The sequence below is a fragment of the Puma concolor genome, chromosome D2, assembly GCF_028749965.1.
Source record: "Puma concolor isolate L17-30 chromosome D2, mPumCon1.1.hap2, whole genome shotgun sequence".
NCBI classification, from domain to species: Eukaryota; Metazoa; Chordata; class Mammalia; order Carnivora; family Felidae; genus Puma; species Puma concolor.
The window spans coordinates 53729675-53747799 of NC_141677.1; the positions used below are offsets into that span (position 1 = coordinate 53729675).

The following is an 18125-nucleotide window of genomic DNA, read 5'->3' on the forward strand; positions in this document are numbered from 1 at the left end:
GGAGTGCCTGGGTGGCTCTGTCGGTTAAGCATCTGACTCCTGATTTCGGCTCAGGTGATGATCTCACGGTGCTGAGATTGAGCCCAGCATTGGACTCTGCGCTGGCACGGAATCTGCTTAAGATTCCCCCTCTCCTAGGGGCGGCTAGGTGGCTCAGTCGGTTGAGCGTCCGACTTCGGCTCAGGTCATGATCTCACAGCTCATGAGTTCGAGCCCCGCGTCAGGCTCTGTGCTGACAGCTCGGAGCCTGGAGCCTGCTTCAGATTCTGTGCCTCCCTCTCTCTCTGCCCCAACCCACTTGCATTCTGTCTCTGTCTCTCTCAAAAATAAATAAACATTAAAAAATTATTAAAAAAAAAAAAAAAGATTCCCGCTCTCCTTCTCTCTCTGTCCCACCTCCACTTGCATGCATGCACACACGTGTGCTCTGTCAAAACTAAAAATAAGTTAAAAAATAAAAATAAAAGCAAAAAAAACAAAAGCACACTAACAACCACCATCTCACTCTCCCATAAACCCAAAACAGTCTCATCCAAAAACGTTCTTTCACACAAAAATATTTAGGAGAAAATGAGAGCCATAGTAAAAAGATGTGGAGCAGTACACCAGTGGCCAAAGACTTACCCTTTGATTTAAGTTCTGATAACAGACTTCCAGGACCTTCATGCCCAATGAGATGACCAAGATAATGGCCAGGATTTGACTTGTAGTATTTCTGAAGGTCAGGTATGGGAAATGTCACATAAAGATTCCTAATATCCTTAATGGGTACTATTTTGTAAAGTTGCTAGAAAAAAAAGACCACAAAAGATTAGCTATACACAACTCCCAATGAATAAAATATTTACAAACTATAAGAATACAGATTTTCATGGAAGAATCCCAAATCCAAAAGAGAATCAATTGCCAGAGTAAACTGTATTGACCACAAAGAAATAAATGGCCTGAGCCCCTTCTTCTTCTTCTTTTTTTAATATAAATTTTAATTTTTAAAATTTATTTATTTATTTTGAGAGAGAGAGAGAGGAGGAGAGACAGAGGGGAAGAGAGAGACTCCCACATAGGCTCCGCGCTGTCAGTGAAGAGCTTGATGTAGGGCTCGAACTCACAAACCATGAGATCATGACCTGAGCCAAAACCAAGAGTCGGATGCTTAACGACTGAGCCACCCAGGCGCCCCTGGCCTAGGTTCCTTCTAAGTGGAATTTCATTACAGTTGGTGTGCAGCCCATGTCCAGTCCCCTACACCATGCAGCTCAATATGCTTGCCTTCTGACCGTGGATAACAGTTTCTACTGTATGTCAAAGCTATAACTACCAAAATTACTTTTAGCATGCAAAGATCAGATATATATTGGTATCTTTTTGGTGATTCATATCCCTGTAAATGTGAAATTGATTTGATTATCCAAACAGATGTTAAATAAACTATATAAATAAAACTTTCAAAATTATTCATCTACTGTTTGGTAAACTAGGCATATATTATGTCCATAAAGTAAAACTATATATCTCAAATACAATTTATATATATATATATCAGAATATATATATTCTCTCTATATATATCAGAATATATATATTCTATATATATATCACAAATACATTCTGATACATTCATATATATATCAGAAATACATTCACTTACTTTAAGATGTTCTTCTTGGAAAGGGTGTTCAGGAAATTCTGGCAATGGGACATTTTTGTTCTCTACTTCAGAAAATAACTTTACTACCAGATTAGTCAGGTCGTCTAAAGATTCTATAAGAAAACAAACAATGAAAATAGAACTTCAACTAATCATAACTTGACAGGTAGTATTTAAAACCTTAAGATCATATATACATACATAAAATCACTACATCAAAATACTTTAAACTTACACAATGTTATATGTCAATTACATCTCAATGAACCTGGGGGGAGAAACAGAACAAAACCCTAAGACCTCCTGAAAAATCTTTAGGACTATTAAGAAGAAAACCTACATTTTTTTTTAAAACTGCATCTGATAAAGTTAAAGCACTCTGTTAAATCTTGCCAGAGCCTATACAACTTCTAAAGCTAAGTAATATGGATAATATCTCACACATGTCTAATAGCTCTTTACAGTTTAAAAAAACTGCTTCACAAATGTTATCTTGTAATAAATTTAAAACAAGTATTAAAAACGATAATAATTGGTTACATTTGGAAAACTATTTGATCTACAATTGCCAAAAGGCACATACTAAACCATCAGCTGATAGGATTATAACATTTACTTCATAAATAGACACAATCTAAGCCCATTGTTAACAGTCAAATGTAAGTGATTTTGTGGGGAAAGAGTATAAAATGGTGAAAAGAATCCTGGGTGGGGAGATTAGAGGACTTGGATCCTGACTCCAGCTTCACCAACCATGTCAACGAACTACTCGGACAAACTGGTTAACTATTTCAGGTTCTGTAAAATGAGAACACTGGGTAAGAGGATCACAAGTCTCTTCCGAGGTCTAACATTACATGATTCTGTATCATAATGTGCCAAATTCACTCAAACACTTGTTAACTGTCGGTAAAATTCCATTCCATGGCTACTTAAGTTATTCTTTATCAGCTACCTATATTCTTTTATAAAGAGTCATGACTTGGGGCGCCTGGGTGGCACAGTCAGTTAAGCGTCCGACTTCAGCCAGGTCACGATCTCGCGGTCCGTGAGTTTGAGCCCCGCGTCGGGCTCTGGGCTGATGGCTCAGAGCCTGGAGCCTGTTTCCGATTCTGTGTCTCCCTCTCTCTCTGACCCTCCCCCGTTCATGCTCTGTCTCTCTCTGTCCCAAAAATAAATAAACGTTGAAAAAAAAAAATTAAAAAAAAAAAAAAAGAGTCATGACTGAAAGGCTTATAAAGCTGTATGTATAATATGTTCACTGCAGCACTGTTTATAACGAAAACTAGAAATGACCTAAACACCCCTGAGCATGTGAATGTTATGACATGTCTATACATTAGAATTTTATGGGATCATTAATAAGAGAGAGAAGTCTATGCATTCATATGAAAATATCTCAAAGCTCTATTAAGTGAAAACTGCAGGCAATCTCTTTTTTTTTTTTTTTTTTTAAGATTTTATCTTTAAGTAATCTCTATACCCAACGTGGGGCTCAAGCTCACAACCCTGAGATCAAGAGTCACATGCTCTACCAACTGAGTGAGCCAGGCGGCCCTCAGTTATTTTTTTAACAGGCATATATATATGTAAGTATATTAACAAAATTCCACTTTTGAAAGTATAACAAGAAATGACTTAAGGTGAGATCTTTGAGGAGAGGATATTGTCATCACAGGACGGGAGGGAAAAAAACCCTGATTTCCATTTTATACCCATGTGGGATAAAATTTTTCCCCTGTACACTTACTTCTATTATTCAGAAAATTAAAGGGCACCTGACTGGCTCAGTCCATTGAATAAGAGGCTCTTGATCTCAGGGTTGTGAGTTTGAGCCCCACGTTGGCTATAAAGATAAAATCTTAAAAAAAAAAAATCAAAACGTGAAAAAAGGTTATCTTTTTATAAACAAGATAACCAACTACTCACCTTGATTCTGTCTCCTCAAGAATAGGTTATTTATAAATGGTATAAACATTCATCACTTGTTACTGTCAGGAAGCATTTGGATCAAGTAAGAAATTTCCCTTGATATTCTATGACCCATTTTGAACTTTTTCCATGAACTCTTTAGAGAGCACTTAACCACTATTTGAGATTTGCCTTTCTATAGTACAAAATTCTCTTTGAAACTTATGAATGCGGGCATTTGCAATTTATTTATAAAATGTACATATTTTTGCTTTAAAATTTTTGACATGTATGCAGGACCTCGAAATGTCCAGAGCCAAATAAAAGGCAGACCAGTGGCTGCTTGTTACTTGACATGTGTAGTCAGGAATGGAATGCATATATTTAGGGCAAGAGATGTAAGAGATCTCTTTATCCACAGATGGAACATGGGACTTGAAACACGGTGGGCAGTAAGCAAAGGTTTATCAACCTGAAGTGCTGAGAACAGCAAGGCCCTTTGCAACAAGGTCCTACCAGGTGTGCCCTTGAAGTATTTCTACCCTAAAAGCATAAGTTCACAATGTAGCTTTATAAAGGTAAAGCAGCCATACAATACTGCAGTCTGTCTTCTCCACTAAGCAGTGAGCTACCAGACAGGGAAGAGAGTCCCTTTTGTCTTTACATCATGGGGACTTGGCAATCCCAGGGTTTGTTCTTGATAGTTACCTATTTGCCAAGTTTCCAGGTAATTAGTGCTGCCACAACTAGAGGGATGGTCCCATGGGAGAACAGAGAAACTTTTTTGTCCCTTTGTGACAGAGATCCTTCCACATGGTTACTCTTTCTCTCCCCTCATCCTAGAAGAAGGAGCGGATTTTCTATTAATCCTCTGAGAGATCCTGTTTCCTCCTCAAACCTTTTACACTGCAAGGACACTTCTCCCAGGGCCCCTGATCAAGTCCACTGAACTGAGCACAAGTCAGTCACTCTAGGAGAGTGATGTGTGTGCAATCGAGGAACTGAAATGTCTGTTTCTCTTAGACACTCTCACTTTCACTAAACAGAGAACACTGAAGGCAGGCTTCCCGCCTGATTCATCTGTTGTCATTATTACTTGTCCAATTAAGTGCTTACTGAAATCAAGTGCTTTTTGTCTCAATACAACATAGACAAAAATACTCCCAGGACTAGGCTCTAAATACCAAGTGATATTTAACACTCTAGACCTAGTTACCGTCAGCAAGCACACAGAATTATAGATATACTTTTTTTTTTTAATTGGCTTTACTTCTTGGACCCATTTTATATCTTGGTTCTTATTACCAACTTAAAGTGTATTTGGTTGTTTATTTCCTACCTACCAAAAGTCACATTTGCCAAAAGTAGAAAACTTACCACAAATACAAAAAGAAGAAAACAAAAGTCGCTCATAATCTCATGATTATGGGAAGCTAAAAATAGCTACCATTTATGGAGCATTTGCTGTGCCAAGCATTATGCTAAACACTTTTTCTGCATTATCTTGATTAAACCTCACAACAGGTATGAGGTAGCACAACTCCATTTTAAAAAAGCAAAAACTAAAGGTCGGAGATCTGAAGTAACTTTGTTAGCTCACAGCCACATGGCTAAGTAGGTGGTATGTCTGGAATTCAAACCCAAGTTGTCAGAGTCTAGAGTGTCAGTTCTAAACTGAGATATCACATTAAATTTCTAGTATATGTTTTTCTATTTTGTCTTATGTATATACCACACATGTCTATTAAAAATATTTTTTTATAAATCCCCAAATGGGATCATACAGCACATAGTTTTTATAGAGTGTTTTCGTTTTCTACTGGACATACATATTTATCATGTGCATATGATGTGTCAAACACTAACTCAGGCACTGGTGGCAAAGAGTGAACAAAACAGTTTCTATTCTCAAGTAAATTACTTTCTAGTGCGGTGGGCAATGAAAATGAATAGTATTTCAGGTGGTAATAAATGTTGTAAAGAAAAATAAAGCAGGTAGGAGAAGAGAAAGTGGGAAAAGAGATGCTATTTTCTATAAGATGACCTATTACATAGCTATAACATCATTATTTAACCTATCTTCAATTCATGAACAATCAGATTGTTTCTAACTTTTTGCTAATAAACACTCTACTGACAGAAACATCCTAGTGCATCACCTTTTTGGACAACTCTAGTTATTTCCTCAGATTGCATTTCTAGAAGTAAAAATAAACTTTTTAAGGATGATGCATCTTGTTAAACTGTCCTCCAGAAAGTCTAGAGGAACTGCATAAATCGTATACACTACCACCAATACAAAAGGGCACTGCTCCTCCATAATGAGTATTACTTGAAAACAAAAACAAAATTATGGTAATTTAACAGAAAGAAACACTTTATTATCTTTAGTTAATCTGCATTAAAATTTTTTTAATGTTTATTTATTTTTGAGAGAGAGGGAGACAGAGTGTGAATGGGGGAGTGTCAGAGAGAGAGGGCGACGCAGAATTCAAGGCAGGCTCCAGGCTCAGCTGTCAGCACAGAGCTTTACGCAGGGCTCAAACTCACAAACTGTGAGATCATGACCTGAGCTGAAGTCAGATGCTCAACCGAATGAGCCACCCAGGCACCCCTAGTTAATCTGTATTTAAAAAGTCAAATCTTTGGGGTGCCTGAGTGACTCAGTCAGTTAAGCGTCCAACTTTAGCTCAGGTCATGATCTCGCGGTTTGTGAGTTCGAGCCCGCGTTGGACTCTGTGCTGACAGCTCAGAGCCTAAAACTTGCTTTGGATTCTGTATATCCCTCTCTCTCTCTGCCCCTCCCCACTCATGTTCTGTCTTTCTCTCTCTCATTCAAAAATAAATAAAAACATAAAAAAATTTAAAAAAAAAGTCAAACCTTTATATGGATGCAGCCCAAGTGTCCATCGACAGATGAATAGATAAAGAAGATACAGTACAAATATACAACGGATTACTCAGCCATATAAGAGAGTGAAATCTTGCAATTTGCAACATGGGTTGAGCTAGAGAGTATTAAGCTAAGTGAAATAAGTCAGTCAGAGAAAGACAAATGCCGTATGATTTCACTCATATGTAGAATTTAAGAAAAAACAAACAAGCGAAGGGGGGAGAAAAAGGTAGAGAGAGAGACACAAATCAAGAAAAAGACTTTTAACTATAGAGACCACACTGATGGAGCTAGGGAGGTGGGGGGTGGGGTGAGAAATGGGTGAAACAGGTGATAGGGATTAAAGAGTGTACTTTTGTTGTGATGAACACCATGTGATATATGGAACTGTTAAGTCACTGTATTGTACACCTGAAATTAATATAATACTATATATTAACCAACTGGAATTAAAATAAAAACTTAAAAAAAAAAACTTTAGGAGCGCCCAGGTGGCTCAGTCGGTTAAGCGTCCAACTTCGGCTCGATCACGATCTCACAGTTCGTGGGTTCGAGCCCCACGTTGGGCTCTATGCCCATGGCTCAGAGCCTGGAGCCTGTTTCAGATTCTGTGTCTCCCTCTCTCTCTGCCCCTCCCCTGTTCGTGCTCTGTCTCTGTCTCAAAAATAAATAAACATAAAAAAAAATTGTTTTATAAGTAAATAACTTTAAAAAATAAAATTAAAAAATAATTAAGTAAATATAAAGTCAAACCTTTGTTGTACATATTTCAAATTGTTTTCCCAGTGTACCATCATCTGCCTCTTTTTTTTTCCCATCTGGCTTTTAATCTCGTTTCTAGTTTTCTGAATTGTTATAAGATCAAATCTGTTCATCTTTTCCTTTATACTACCTTTCTTTGCTTTTATATGTGATTTATATTTCCCTCAGGTCTCCATTTTAAATCACCTATACTTCTTCTTAGAATATAGAGTTAAGGGGCGCCTGGGTGGCGCAGTCGGTTAAGCGTCCGACTTCAGCCAGGTCACGATCTCGCGGTCCGGGAGTTCGAGCCCCGCGTCGGGCTCTGGGCTGATGGCTCACAGCCTGGAGCCTGTTTCCGATTCTGTGTCTCCCTCTCTCTCTGCCCCTCCCCCGTTCATGCTCTGTCTCTCTCTGTCCCAAAAATAATAAATAAACGTTAAAAAAAAAAAGAGATTGACTCGTCCTTTAAAAAAAAAAAAAAAAAGAATATAGAGTTAAAAACAAAATTCCTCTCCACATATTCTCCAACAAGGAGATCATTTTCTAAAGCCTCTCAGCAGATAAAAGGCCGTATCTTCTATCCTTTCAAAGTATATTCTTTTTTTTTTTAATTTTTTTTTAACGTTTATTTATTTTTGAGACAGAGAGAGACACAGCATGAACGGGGGAGGGGCAGAGAGAGAGGGAGACACAGAATCGGAAGCAGGCTCCAGGCTCTGAGCCATCAGCCCAGAGCCCGACGCGGGGCTCGAACTCGCGGACCGCGAGATGGTGACCTGAGCTGAAGTCGGACGCTTAACCGACTGAGCCACTCAGGCGCCCCCAAAGTATATTCTTATATACAAATGGAAAACTTAGATTATCCAATTCTATGAAAAATTTCAAGGATTCTTACCTCGACCTAACACACAAATTGCCATCAAGTTTGATGAATAATAAGTAGAATGGAATTTCAGTAGTTCTTGCCTTACATCAATGCCTTCTTGGTTTGGTCTAGTCTCCAAAGTATATTTGTTTCCTGAAAAGGAAGAAAAACATTTCTTAGAAAAGGAAAAATACATGGACTTTAAAGTTATATTACTCACATTGCTGTAAAGTAAACTTAAAAAACAAGAGTTCAAACTAACAGACATAATGATTAGTTAATATGCCTGAAAGTAAGCTGGATAAATAGGATAGAATAGTACAAATTAGTAACATTTTAAACTATAGAGAGTTTTCCCTCAGGAACTTAAAGTGCTTTATGAAAATTATACACCTTAAAATCCCTATGAGATAGTAGATATTATGAACACTCATAAGACAAAATGAGATCTACATGGCCTCCATTCACACTTACTTTAATTTTCAATTCCCTATGTACTCCATAATTGAAGAGAGTCCTTGAGGGATCTTTTCGGAACTTACCAAGTTACTTGTGGAAAGAAATGTACTATTCTTGGCTGAAGCATTAAATTTGTGATGCGAATTCTCATGGATTTGATCTAGACTGGTAAAAATAGGATGCAATGCTATTTTTGTAAGTCTCAAGCAATGTATATAGTGTACCACTATGAGATCTCATGAAATTTAATAACTAACTCAATTAGGGTGAAGCATGCAAGTCAAAAGCAAATGGTCACAATCTGTAAGCACTACCTTTCTCACAAAAATCTTGCAATTTAGGGACAGAGAGACAGAATTCTAATGACTGCTGTCTCCCCCAAAATGGCACCTTGACTAGAAATATCCTCAAATCCTAAAATATCCTAAAAATCCTAAATAGCTTTTATTTATTTTCATCTGCAGAGATGAAACTATGGCAGAACACATTCTTTATATGTCCCCTCCCCCCAATTGGGTCATTAGAATGGCTGCTGAATTGGCATCTGAAGAGTCCCTCTCCTCCTGAATCTGGGTATCTAGAGAGAGCCACCAGATGGCGTTCCTAAATCCATTGTTTAGCACTGTACAGCTGCATAGTCCTGAGCCAAGATTCATGCCTGAATGCTTGAATCAACAGATCTAGTGGAGAGTGTGTGCAAACAACAGCCTAGCAGGAGCTCATTAACCTTTTTCTAGTCACAAAAGGATCAGATATGCTCATATTCACTAGTAGTAGCTTGCTGGTCAAGTTTTCAGGTTCTTAACAAATCCTCTCAAGTTCACACTAAAGATGTGTTCTACTTGGGGTCCTGAGACATCCCTTCACTTTACCTGAGGGATTCAGGTGTTTTTAAAAGTATTCAGAAGAAAAAGCACTTTTTCCTGGGTAATGGTTTGAAGTTCTCTCATATTAAGATAAAACTAGATGGTGCCTTTCTTTTATACTAATAGAAGATTCCAACAGCCTCAATTCCAGAGGGACTACTCCATACAGCTTCTTTAGTCATTTACTCTGCCAAGCTCAGATTCCTACACAATATGTGAACTAAGAATGACAAACTGAAAGACTCAAATCTGGAGAAATTTAGTTTTATCTTAACAGGCTATAAATGTGATAGTGTGAGACCAAAACCAGATTTTTGTCTAAATGTGATCTGATTTGCCTATTCACAATCAGGTCAATATTCTGGGTTAAAACAAAACAAAACAAAACAAAAAACCCTCAAATCAAAGCTTATGAAGACCAAGATCATGGCCCCATTTAGAACTGAAAAGTTCCTTCAGGTTGACCAGCTCTAACACATTCTGCTTGGATTTTAATGTACCTGAATATCCTACCATTCTAGTTCCTGTCCTTTATCTTTAGACCCACTTTAAAAATAGAGGTAAAGTAGGAACATACCCCAAACATAATAAAACACAGATCATGGCAAAACAATGGCAATGCTATATTAAAACGAGTCAAAGAACCACGACAGAATACTAGACAGCAAAGAGAATGAACAATCTACTGTTTATACACAACAGTATGGATTAAGTTCACAACCTTAAGGTTGAATGAAAGAAGCCAGACACAAAGAGGATACACTTTTTCATTTCATTTATACAAAGCAAAAAAACAGACAAAACTAATCTGGGTTATGAGAAGCCAGACAGAGGTTACCCTTAAGGGATGGACAGTGACTACAAAGAGGCAGAAAGACGGCCAGTGAGGTGCAGTTAACGTTCTGTTTCTTCACTGCCTGCTGGTTCCATATTGTGCTCAGTTTTTGAAAATTCAAGGGTTCATACATAAGTAATAGCAGTACATTAATTTAACTGATTCTTCAAATAGCAGCAAAGGTAAAAACAGCAATAATTTATCAGAACCACACACACTTTCCTGCAAATTTACTTCAACAAAAGGTTAAAAGAAAAAAAAAGAGCCAAAGAAGCCATTATCAACAACAGTCTAGCTCACCTGAGGTCCAAAATCTTAATGATACAGGATCTCTGACCAAACTGCCAAACAGAAGCTCAATCACATTTGCTCAATCTATTTGCTATAAAGAGATACCATTCTATGAATCTACATACTCATTTCTTTGCTGCCTACATGTTTTCAGTTTTTCTAATATGTGATGACAGTAGGAAATTATGGTCCATTTGGGAACACAGCCCAGATCGCTGTTTCATATCCTTAGAGGTACCTGAATTAGAAACAGGAAGAGGTTCTCCACTATGACTCTCTTGGGATCAGGATAATCAGCTCTCAATCCATTGACAGAGAAACATGGATACCAGGTACACATGAGCCAACCAAAAAATTTTCTTAATAATTTTTAAGAATACATACATACATACAAAGCATTTTATTTGGCAAGTGGCTGAAGAAGATGTCAAAGATTCAAAGCATAAGAAAGAACTGACTGGCATACCATCACTGGCTTGAAGAGAGAGGGGACTACATAGCAGGGAATGCAGGTGATATTTAGGAGCTCGGAGCAGCTGAGCATGGAAATGGTGATCTCAGTCTTATGGCCAAAAGGAACTGAATTTTGCCAATGGTTAAGAATGATGTTGAAAGATGTTTTTCCCCAGAGCCTTCAGAAGGAAACTTTATGTGGTATCTTGGTTACAGCCTTGTGATGCCCTGAGCAGGGAATCCCATGCCATGTCAGACTTCTGACCTACAAAACTGTGAGCTAATAAATGGGCGCTGTTTAAAAACACACACACACACACACACACACACACACACCTCTCAAAAACAAATGGGCCAAAGACTCCATCTTGCTATTAAGTTTATTAACCCTTTTATAACAAATCCTTTAAAAGAGTTAACTAAAAACAGGAAGGCTAGCTGGTAGAATTTCTCAAGAAATAGACGACGAAATGACAGGAAAAGCAGGGCATAATGTACAGAACTTCAGAATCAGTCCTTGAATCACCAGGTGAACTCTGTCGGTGTTGGGGCCATGACCCTTAGGTAGCGAGGAACAGGCACTGGCTTTGGTGTTCACAGAGCTCTCATCTAATCCAGCTTCAGCCATCTTCTGGTTGCATGACCTTAAACAAGTCACTTTACTTCTCTTAGGTTCAGTGTCAATTCTGACATTGGTAGGTTTACACCAAATTAGAAAAAAAAAAATGCATGTAGACAAGCTTAAGAGTAATATTTCACATTCAATAAATAGCAAAAATATGAGAGCCTGATGATGTCAAGTGCTGTTTAGGGATGTGGAGAAATGAGAACTCAGCCACTACAAGAGAAAGTGTATTTTAAATCAACCACTATAAGCAACAACTTGACAATATTTATTGAATGTGAAGATGTACATATCCTACTACACAGTAATTCCACTGCTGGACACGTGTACCCTAAAGAACTGTGTGCAAGGACATATGTACAAGAATGCTTATAGCAGCACTATTCCATTAACAGGAAGATAGATAAAAGAGTGATATATTCAGTGAATTTTTCAAATAGCAGCAATAAAAATTTAAAAACTTAACCAGAGGCACATTCACCAATATGAGAACTCTTACAAATATAATGGTGAATGAAAAAATACAAGTGGCAGAGATTACTCACAATAAAATGCCATTTTTGTAAAACTAAAAACTATACAACATATTGCTTAGAGATAAATACATGACTAGAGATATTAAAAAAACAAACAAACAAACATGGTAATAGTAGTCACCAAACAAACTTAAGACAGTAGTTACCTCCCAGAAGCAGGGGGGAAAATGCAAATGAAGAAGGGCACATCACATGCCCAAACTGTATTTGTAACACTCTGCGTCTTTAAGCAGTATGTAGGAATGATCTGGTAAATGGTTTTGAACCTACCTCTTTTATGACAGTTAATGAATCTGTAAAAAGTTTAAAGTACTTAAAACTTCATGTATAACAAAATAAACACACAATAAACAACAGCTACTGCTGTTATGATGTGAATTGTAGGAGAGACTCCTGGCTTCTGAGAATATCACAGAAATGGTGGCACCGAAGTAGAGAAGAAAGCTCAGTAAATGGTCTAGATAACTTTCTTCTACCTAAGAATCCATGGTGGAGAACACTGTGAATATGGCTGGGAAAACAAATACCAGTTCAGTCTCTAGACACATACTGTCCTAATTTAGCGCTAACTCAGCTAGGTCATTTGTATCAAACTGAAATGCTGCTACCAAAATCCTGAATCTTACCTTTCTGGCTCTGTTACCATTAACAGTGAGCTCCAGCAGTGGACTGAGGATATCAGGGTTGCTGACTGGAACCCTTCTACTCTGGGCCTGCTGGAGAGAGCACTGGCTTGGCAGCTGGAAGATTCAGGGTTTCTTGTCCTGACTCCATCACATATCAATTAAACAACCTTGGAAAAGTCTCCCAACATCTCCAAGGGGTCATTTATTTGGTCGGCAAAATAGGGCCAACATGGATACAGGCCCAGTTGTTAAGAGCTAGGGCTCAACACCCCCCCACCCCCCGCCCCACCGCCACCTGCATTTCCTAGCTATGAGATACAGGCAAGTTTCTCAACCTTGCTAGGCCCCAGTTTCCTTATTTATAACATAGAATAATAAAAGCACCAACCTCAGAGGATTGCTAGGAGGATTATTTGAATAATAAAGGCTCAGCATAGTGCCTGTCAGACAATAATTATTTAATATTAACTTGGGTTGTTATGAAGCTTATGAAAAGTGATAATGGATATGAAAAAGGTTTTGTAAATTATAAAGGTCAGTAAATGCTAGCCTACATTTTCATTGCAACAACTACTTTAAATACTATTAAAAAGAAAAAAAGCTTACAAACTCAGTACTAATGTATACAAATACCAAATTTCAAGAAAAAGAATTTATTTTCCTGGAAAATTCTGAAGCCAAGCATATATATCTTATCATGTACGAAAGACTGAGTTTGAAGTTTTAGAAATCTGTTTTAGAAACTAGAGCCGTCTTGGAGCGCCTGGGTGGCTCAGTCAGTTGAGCGTCTGACTTCGGCTCAGGTCATGATCTCACAGCTCATCAGTTCTAGCCCCGCGTCGGGCTCTGTGCTGACAGCTCGGAGCCTGGATCCTGCTTCAGATCTGTGTCTCCCTTTCTCTCTGCCCCTAACCCACTCACGTTCTGTCTCTGTCTCTCTCAAAGTAAATAAACATTAAAAAAAATGTTTAAGTAGAAACTAGAGCCATCTCCAACTGTATGTGTGATAAGGCTCTCATGGAAGGTCAACTTGCTAGCTAAAACCATGAAAATCTTAAGTGTTTTCTGAAAACCCAAGATTCTAAAAGTCATGTTAATATATCTATAGCTAATTACTTGGAAGTACAGTTGACCCTTGAACAACATGGGTTTGAATTCATGGGTCCACTCACCTGTGGATTTTTTCCAATAAATACAGTACTTGTATAAATAAATACAATTCAATAAATACTATAAATGTATTTTCTCTTATGATTTTAACATTTTCTTTTCTCTAGCTTACTTTATTGTAAGAATACAGTATACAATACATAAAACATACAAAATATGGGTTGTTTACATTATTGGTAAGGCTTCTGGTCAACATAAGCTATTAGTAGTAAAGTTTTGGGGGGATTCAAAAGTTACACATGGGGGGGCGCCTGGCTGGCTCAGTCATGGGAGTGTGTAATTCTTGATCTCAGGGTCATGAGTTTGAGTCCTATGTTGGGTGTACAGATTACTTAAAAATAAATAAACTTAGAGAAAAATGGTTACACATGGATTTTCAGCTATGGGAAGAGTCAGCACTCTTAACTCCCACACTATTCAAGAGTCAATTGTATTATACATTTTTTTTTTTTTAAAAAAAAGCTCTTTCTTGGGGATCCTGGTTGGCTTAGTCAGTTAAGTGTCTGACTCTTGATTTCTGCTCAAGTCATGATCTCAAGTTCGTGAGATGGAGCCCCACACTATCAGCACAAGCCTGCTTGGGATTCTCTGTCTCTGTCTCTGTCTCTCTCTTTCTCTCTCTCTCAATAAGTAAAAATAAATAAATAAAAATTAGGGACACCTGGGTGACTCCATCGGCTGCGTGTCTGACTTTGGCTCAGGTCATGATCTCGCAGTTTGTGGATTCAAGCCCCACACTGGGCTCTGCACTTAGAGCTCAGAGTCTGGAGCCTGCTTCGGATTCTGTCTCCCTCTCTCTATCCCCTAGCCCCCAATTCACACACTGTCTTTCTCTCTCCCAAAAATAAACAAACACAAAAAAATTAAAAATAAACAAAAATTAAAAAGCTCTTTGTTCCTGCTACGGCATTCTTCTAAAAATCCTGGAAGGGACTAAAGCCTTTTGAGACATATAAATTTTCCCATAAAATTCTAAAGGGCAATTCTCCTGCACCTGGGTTAGGACATGCAAGGATAAGATGTAAGTTATGAGATGGGACTAGAGATGAAAACCTCATAAATGCCTTAATAAAGCACCTGTATACTTGGTTAATCCAGTTCTAGGTTTCTGTAAATTTCTAATTTTCCATAGACACATAACGCTAGCAAGGAAAAAAAAAAAGACAATAACAATGAAAAACAGTATCCGTGGAAAAACTTAGGGAATATTAAATGAGTAAGTGGGCTGAAACAATTCAAATATTTGTATAACCAAACAAATGAGTCATCATTCAAGGATGCTAGGGAACCAATTCATTATTTTGAAAACTGTAAATGAAGGGAACGAATCAAGCATTTGTCTTGCTTTTCCTATAACAACTGTACCACTGGGTGGTCAAATAGTAGGAGAAATAACAGAATTAGAATTAGGGAAGTGACGCACTGAGGATGAATGGTTGCAACACTAGACATTATATGACCCTGACAGAAGACCACATCACCACCTAGCAAGTCTTGTCCAAAAACCCCATGAATCTGATCAAGCCTCTATACTCACCTGCCAATTTGTGGAAATACAGAGGTCAGAGATAGGAATATGTTAAAATATATTGTTGGGGATGCAAGTAGGAAAATCTAGGCTATGAAAAGCTCTATGCAGCAACCAACCTCATCCTTCAATAAATAAATTCCAGGGTGGGGAGGGGAGGGAGATAAGGATGAACCTATACCTACAGAGTAAAAGATATTTAAGGACCTATCACTCACTAACATTTGAACATTATGTGGACCCTAATCCAAATAAACTTTTAAAATTACAGGTTTTTATGAGACAACTAGAAATATGAAAACTAGATTGGCTATTAGTGATAATATTGTTTTTAAAAGAGTCCTCATCTTTGAGAGGTATATACTGAAATCTTTGTGAGTGAAGGGATATGCTATCTAGGATTTCTTCAAAACAATACAAGGGGGTGAATGGCAATGTGGATCAGTCTGGACGGGCCAGAAGCAGGGCGATGCATACACGAGATTCATTACAGTATTTGCTTATTTTTGTATGTTTTAAATTCTTCATTTAAGAAGGAGGGTAGAGGGGCACCTGGGTGGCTCAGTCGGTTAAGCGTCCAACTTTGGCTCAGGTCATGACCTCATGGTTTGTGAGTTCAAGCCACAAGTCAGGCTCTGTGCTGACAGCTCAGAGCCTGGAGCCTGCTTCAGATTTTGGGTCTCCCTCTTGCTCTCTGCCCTGCCCCCACTCATGCTCTATCTGTAAAAAATAAACATTAAAAATTAAAAAAAAAAAATAAAAGGAAGGAGACAAAGAGAAGAAGGTAAGGGAGGAAAAGTAAATGATTAACTTTTATCAGGATCTGATTTTGTATCATTACCATCATCTCAAGATCAGGAGTCCTTCAGTTATCTTGTTTGCATTTCCTATTTTTCATTTCCAGTCCATTTTCTGGCTCTGTTCCTTCCTTTTCCTATGCAAAGTGTCCTTTGTTATAACTATTCTAACTTGTTTTCTCCAAGAGACACTGGGCTCACTCCTTGGTCCTTTCTTTTTGTCATAGTTCTGGGGGCCAACCTAACATTATGGTAAAGAACACAGGCTTTGAGTTCAGACTGACGTGATATCAAATCCCCGAACCCACAAAGAAAGTTCCACCACCACCCCACCTCCCTCTCCCTGCATGCCCCTCAAGGCCATTCTCTCTCAGTATTCATTTCGACATCTGTCACAGGGCATGATGAAATTTCAGTACTGTGGTAAACATTAAGTGAAATCATATTAGGTAGAATACCTACTCAGTGTGTGGCATTTAATACTCATACAATAAATATCAGTTCCTTTTCCTCTTAAACGGCTCTTCCTTTCTTCTGCTTAAGAAAATCCTACCTACCCTTCAGGAGAATTCAGTTTGCATATCCTCTGAGGTCCTGGAGAATTCATTTCCAGGCAACCCTAAGCAGGCAGAATAGAATAGTGAATAAAAGTAACAGATCTGCGTTTAGAGCATGCCCCAGCACTTAAAGCTGAGTGATCACAAGCAATTTATCTTCTCTCAAGTCTTAGTTTACTCATCTATAAAATGGAAATAATAAGGGTATATACCTACTGGGAATACTGTAAGAATTAAATTAAACAATCCAGGTAAATTACTTAGCACAGCAGTCAATAAAAATTAGTGAGGAGGAGGACAAAAAGAGATAATGATCCCAGAAAACTAAACCCAAGGTTATACTCCAGTGAAATCCTGGGTGTGTCTTAACTTTCCAACACAACTATAAGCACTTTGAATGTAAAGATCCTGGTTACATTTCTTTGCATATTCTAATGTACTTTACATGTAGGGGGGTTAAAAGAAGAATTACTTGTCAACTAAGAGAGAAAGACTCATCTGGGCCAACTTGTAAGACCCTGTTCAAATTCTTATCCTATAGTACAAACTACAAAACATAGTAGAGTAAATAACTAAGTAACAAACCCCCCTTCTTCCACACGCCCTTCCACTTCACCTTTCATTCCACTTATAAAGGAGTGCCTGTTGTTTCCTCTACCTACTTGACTTCCTTCTTTTATTTTCTTTCCAGCTGCTCCCATGTCTGTGGTGTTAGGTTAGAGAAACAGATCACTAAAAAATAACCAGAACTAAGATTTTCTCTTTTCTTTTTCCTTTTGCAAAGTATTTTTTAAAATCTAACTTATTAAACATTATTATAGACCCCAGACTTTTCTCCAACCACTTCACACGGACAACCTCACTTAATTCTCATGTCAACCTGATATGGGAGGAAACTGAGGCCTACACAAGTTAAGCAACTTGCCCAGTGTCCCTGAGCTAGCCAGTGGTAGAGCAAATATTTAAATAGAGTGCTGCCCAACTTAGGAGGCCAAACTTTAAATCACCTAGAATATACTAGTTAGAGGTGGGAATCCTGGCTGAAGTTTGAGGGTAGGAGAGCCATAAAGGGATTCAATGAAGACATGTGTGGAGACAGATTTAACACACAATATCTAGGAAAACAACTTTCAAACAGAGTAACTAACTTGAAACAGAAAAATACTTGCCAGATGTCAGTTTGAGAATGTGAGAACTCTCAGCATGGGAACGAAGATACAAGAAAAAGAATAGTAATTTAAGGGCTTGTCCCACTTGGTTAGACAAAGGTTTGCAAAACCAAACGCTTACCAGAACAAGACAGGTAACCTGCAGCTATCTT

The 18125-nt window shown here is 38.0% G+C and overlaps 1 protein-coding gene across 3 annotated transcripts in view; it reads right to left on the bottom strand.

Annotated features, from left to right (window-relative positions):
* Positions 1-18125, bottom strand: part of IDE (insulin degrading enzyme) — a 111349-nt gene that overhangs the window by 42692 nt on the left and 50532 nt on the right. For all 3 annotated transcript variants that reach the window (XM_086680377.1, XM_086680376.1, XM_086680378.1), the window contains exons 5-7: positions 8092-8214; positions 1649-1761; positions 625-787 (exon numbers count right to left, since the gene is read on the bottom strand). In XM_086680377.1, the coding sequence (XP_086536503.1) occupies positions 625-787; positions 1649-1761; positions 8092-8214 (399 nt within the window). The remainder of the gene's footprint in view (positions 1-624; positions 788-1648; positions 1762-8091; positions 8215-18125) is intronic.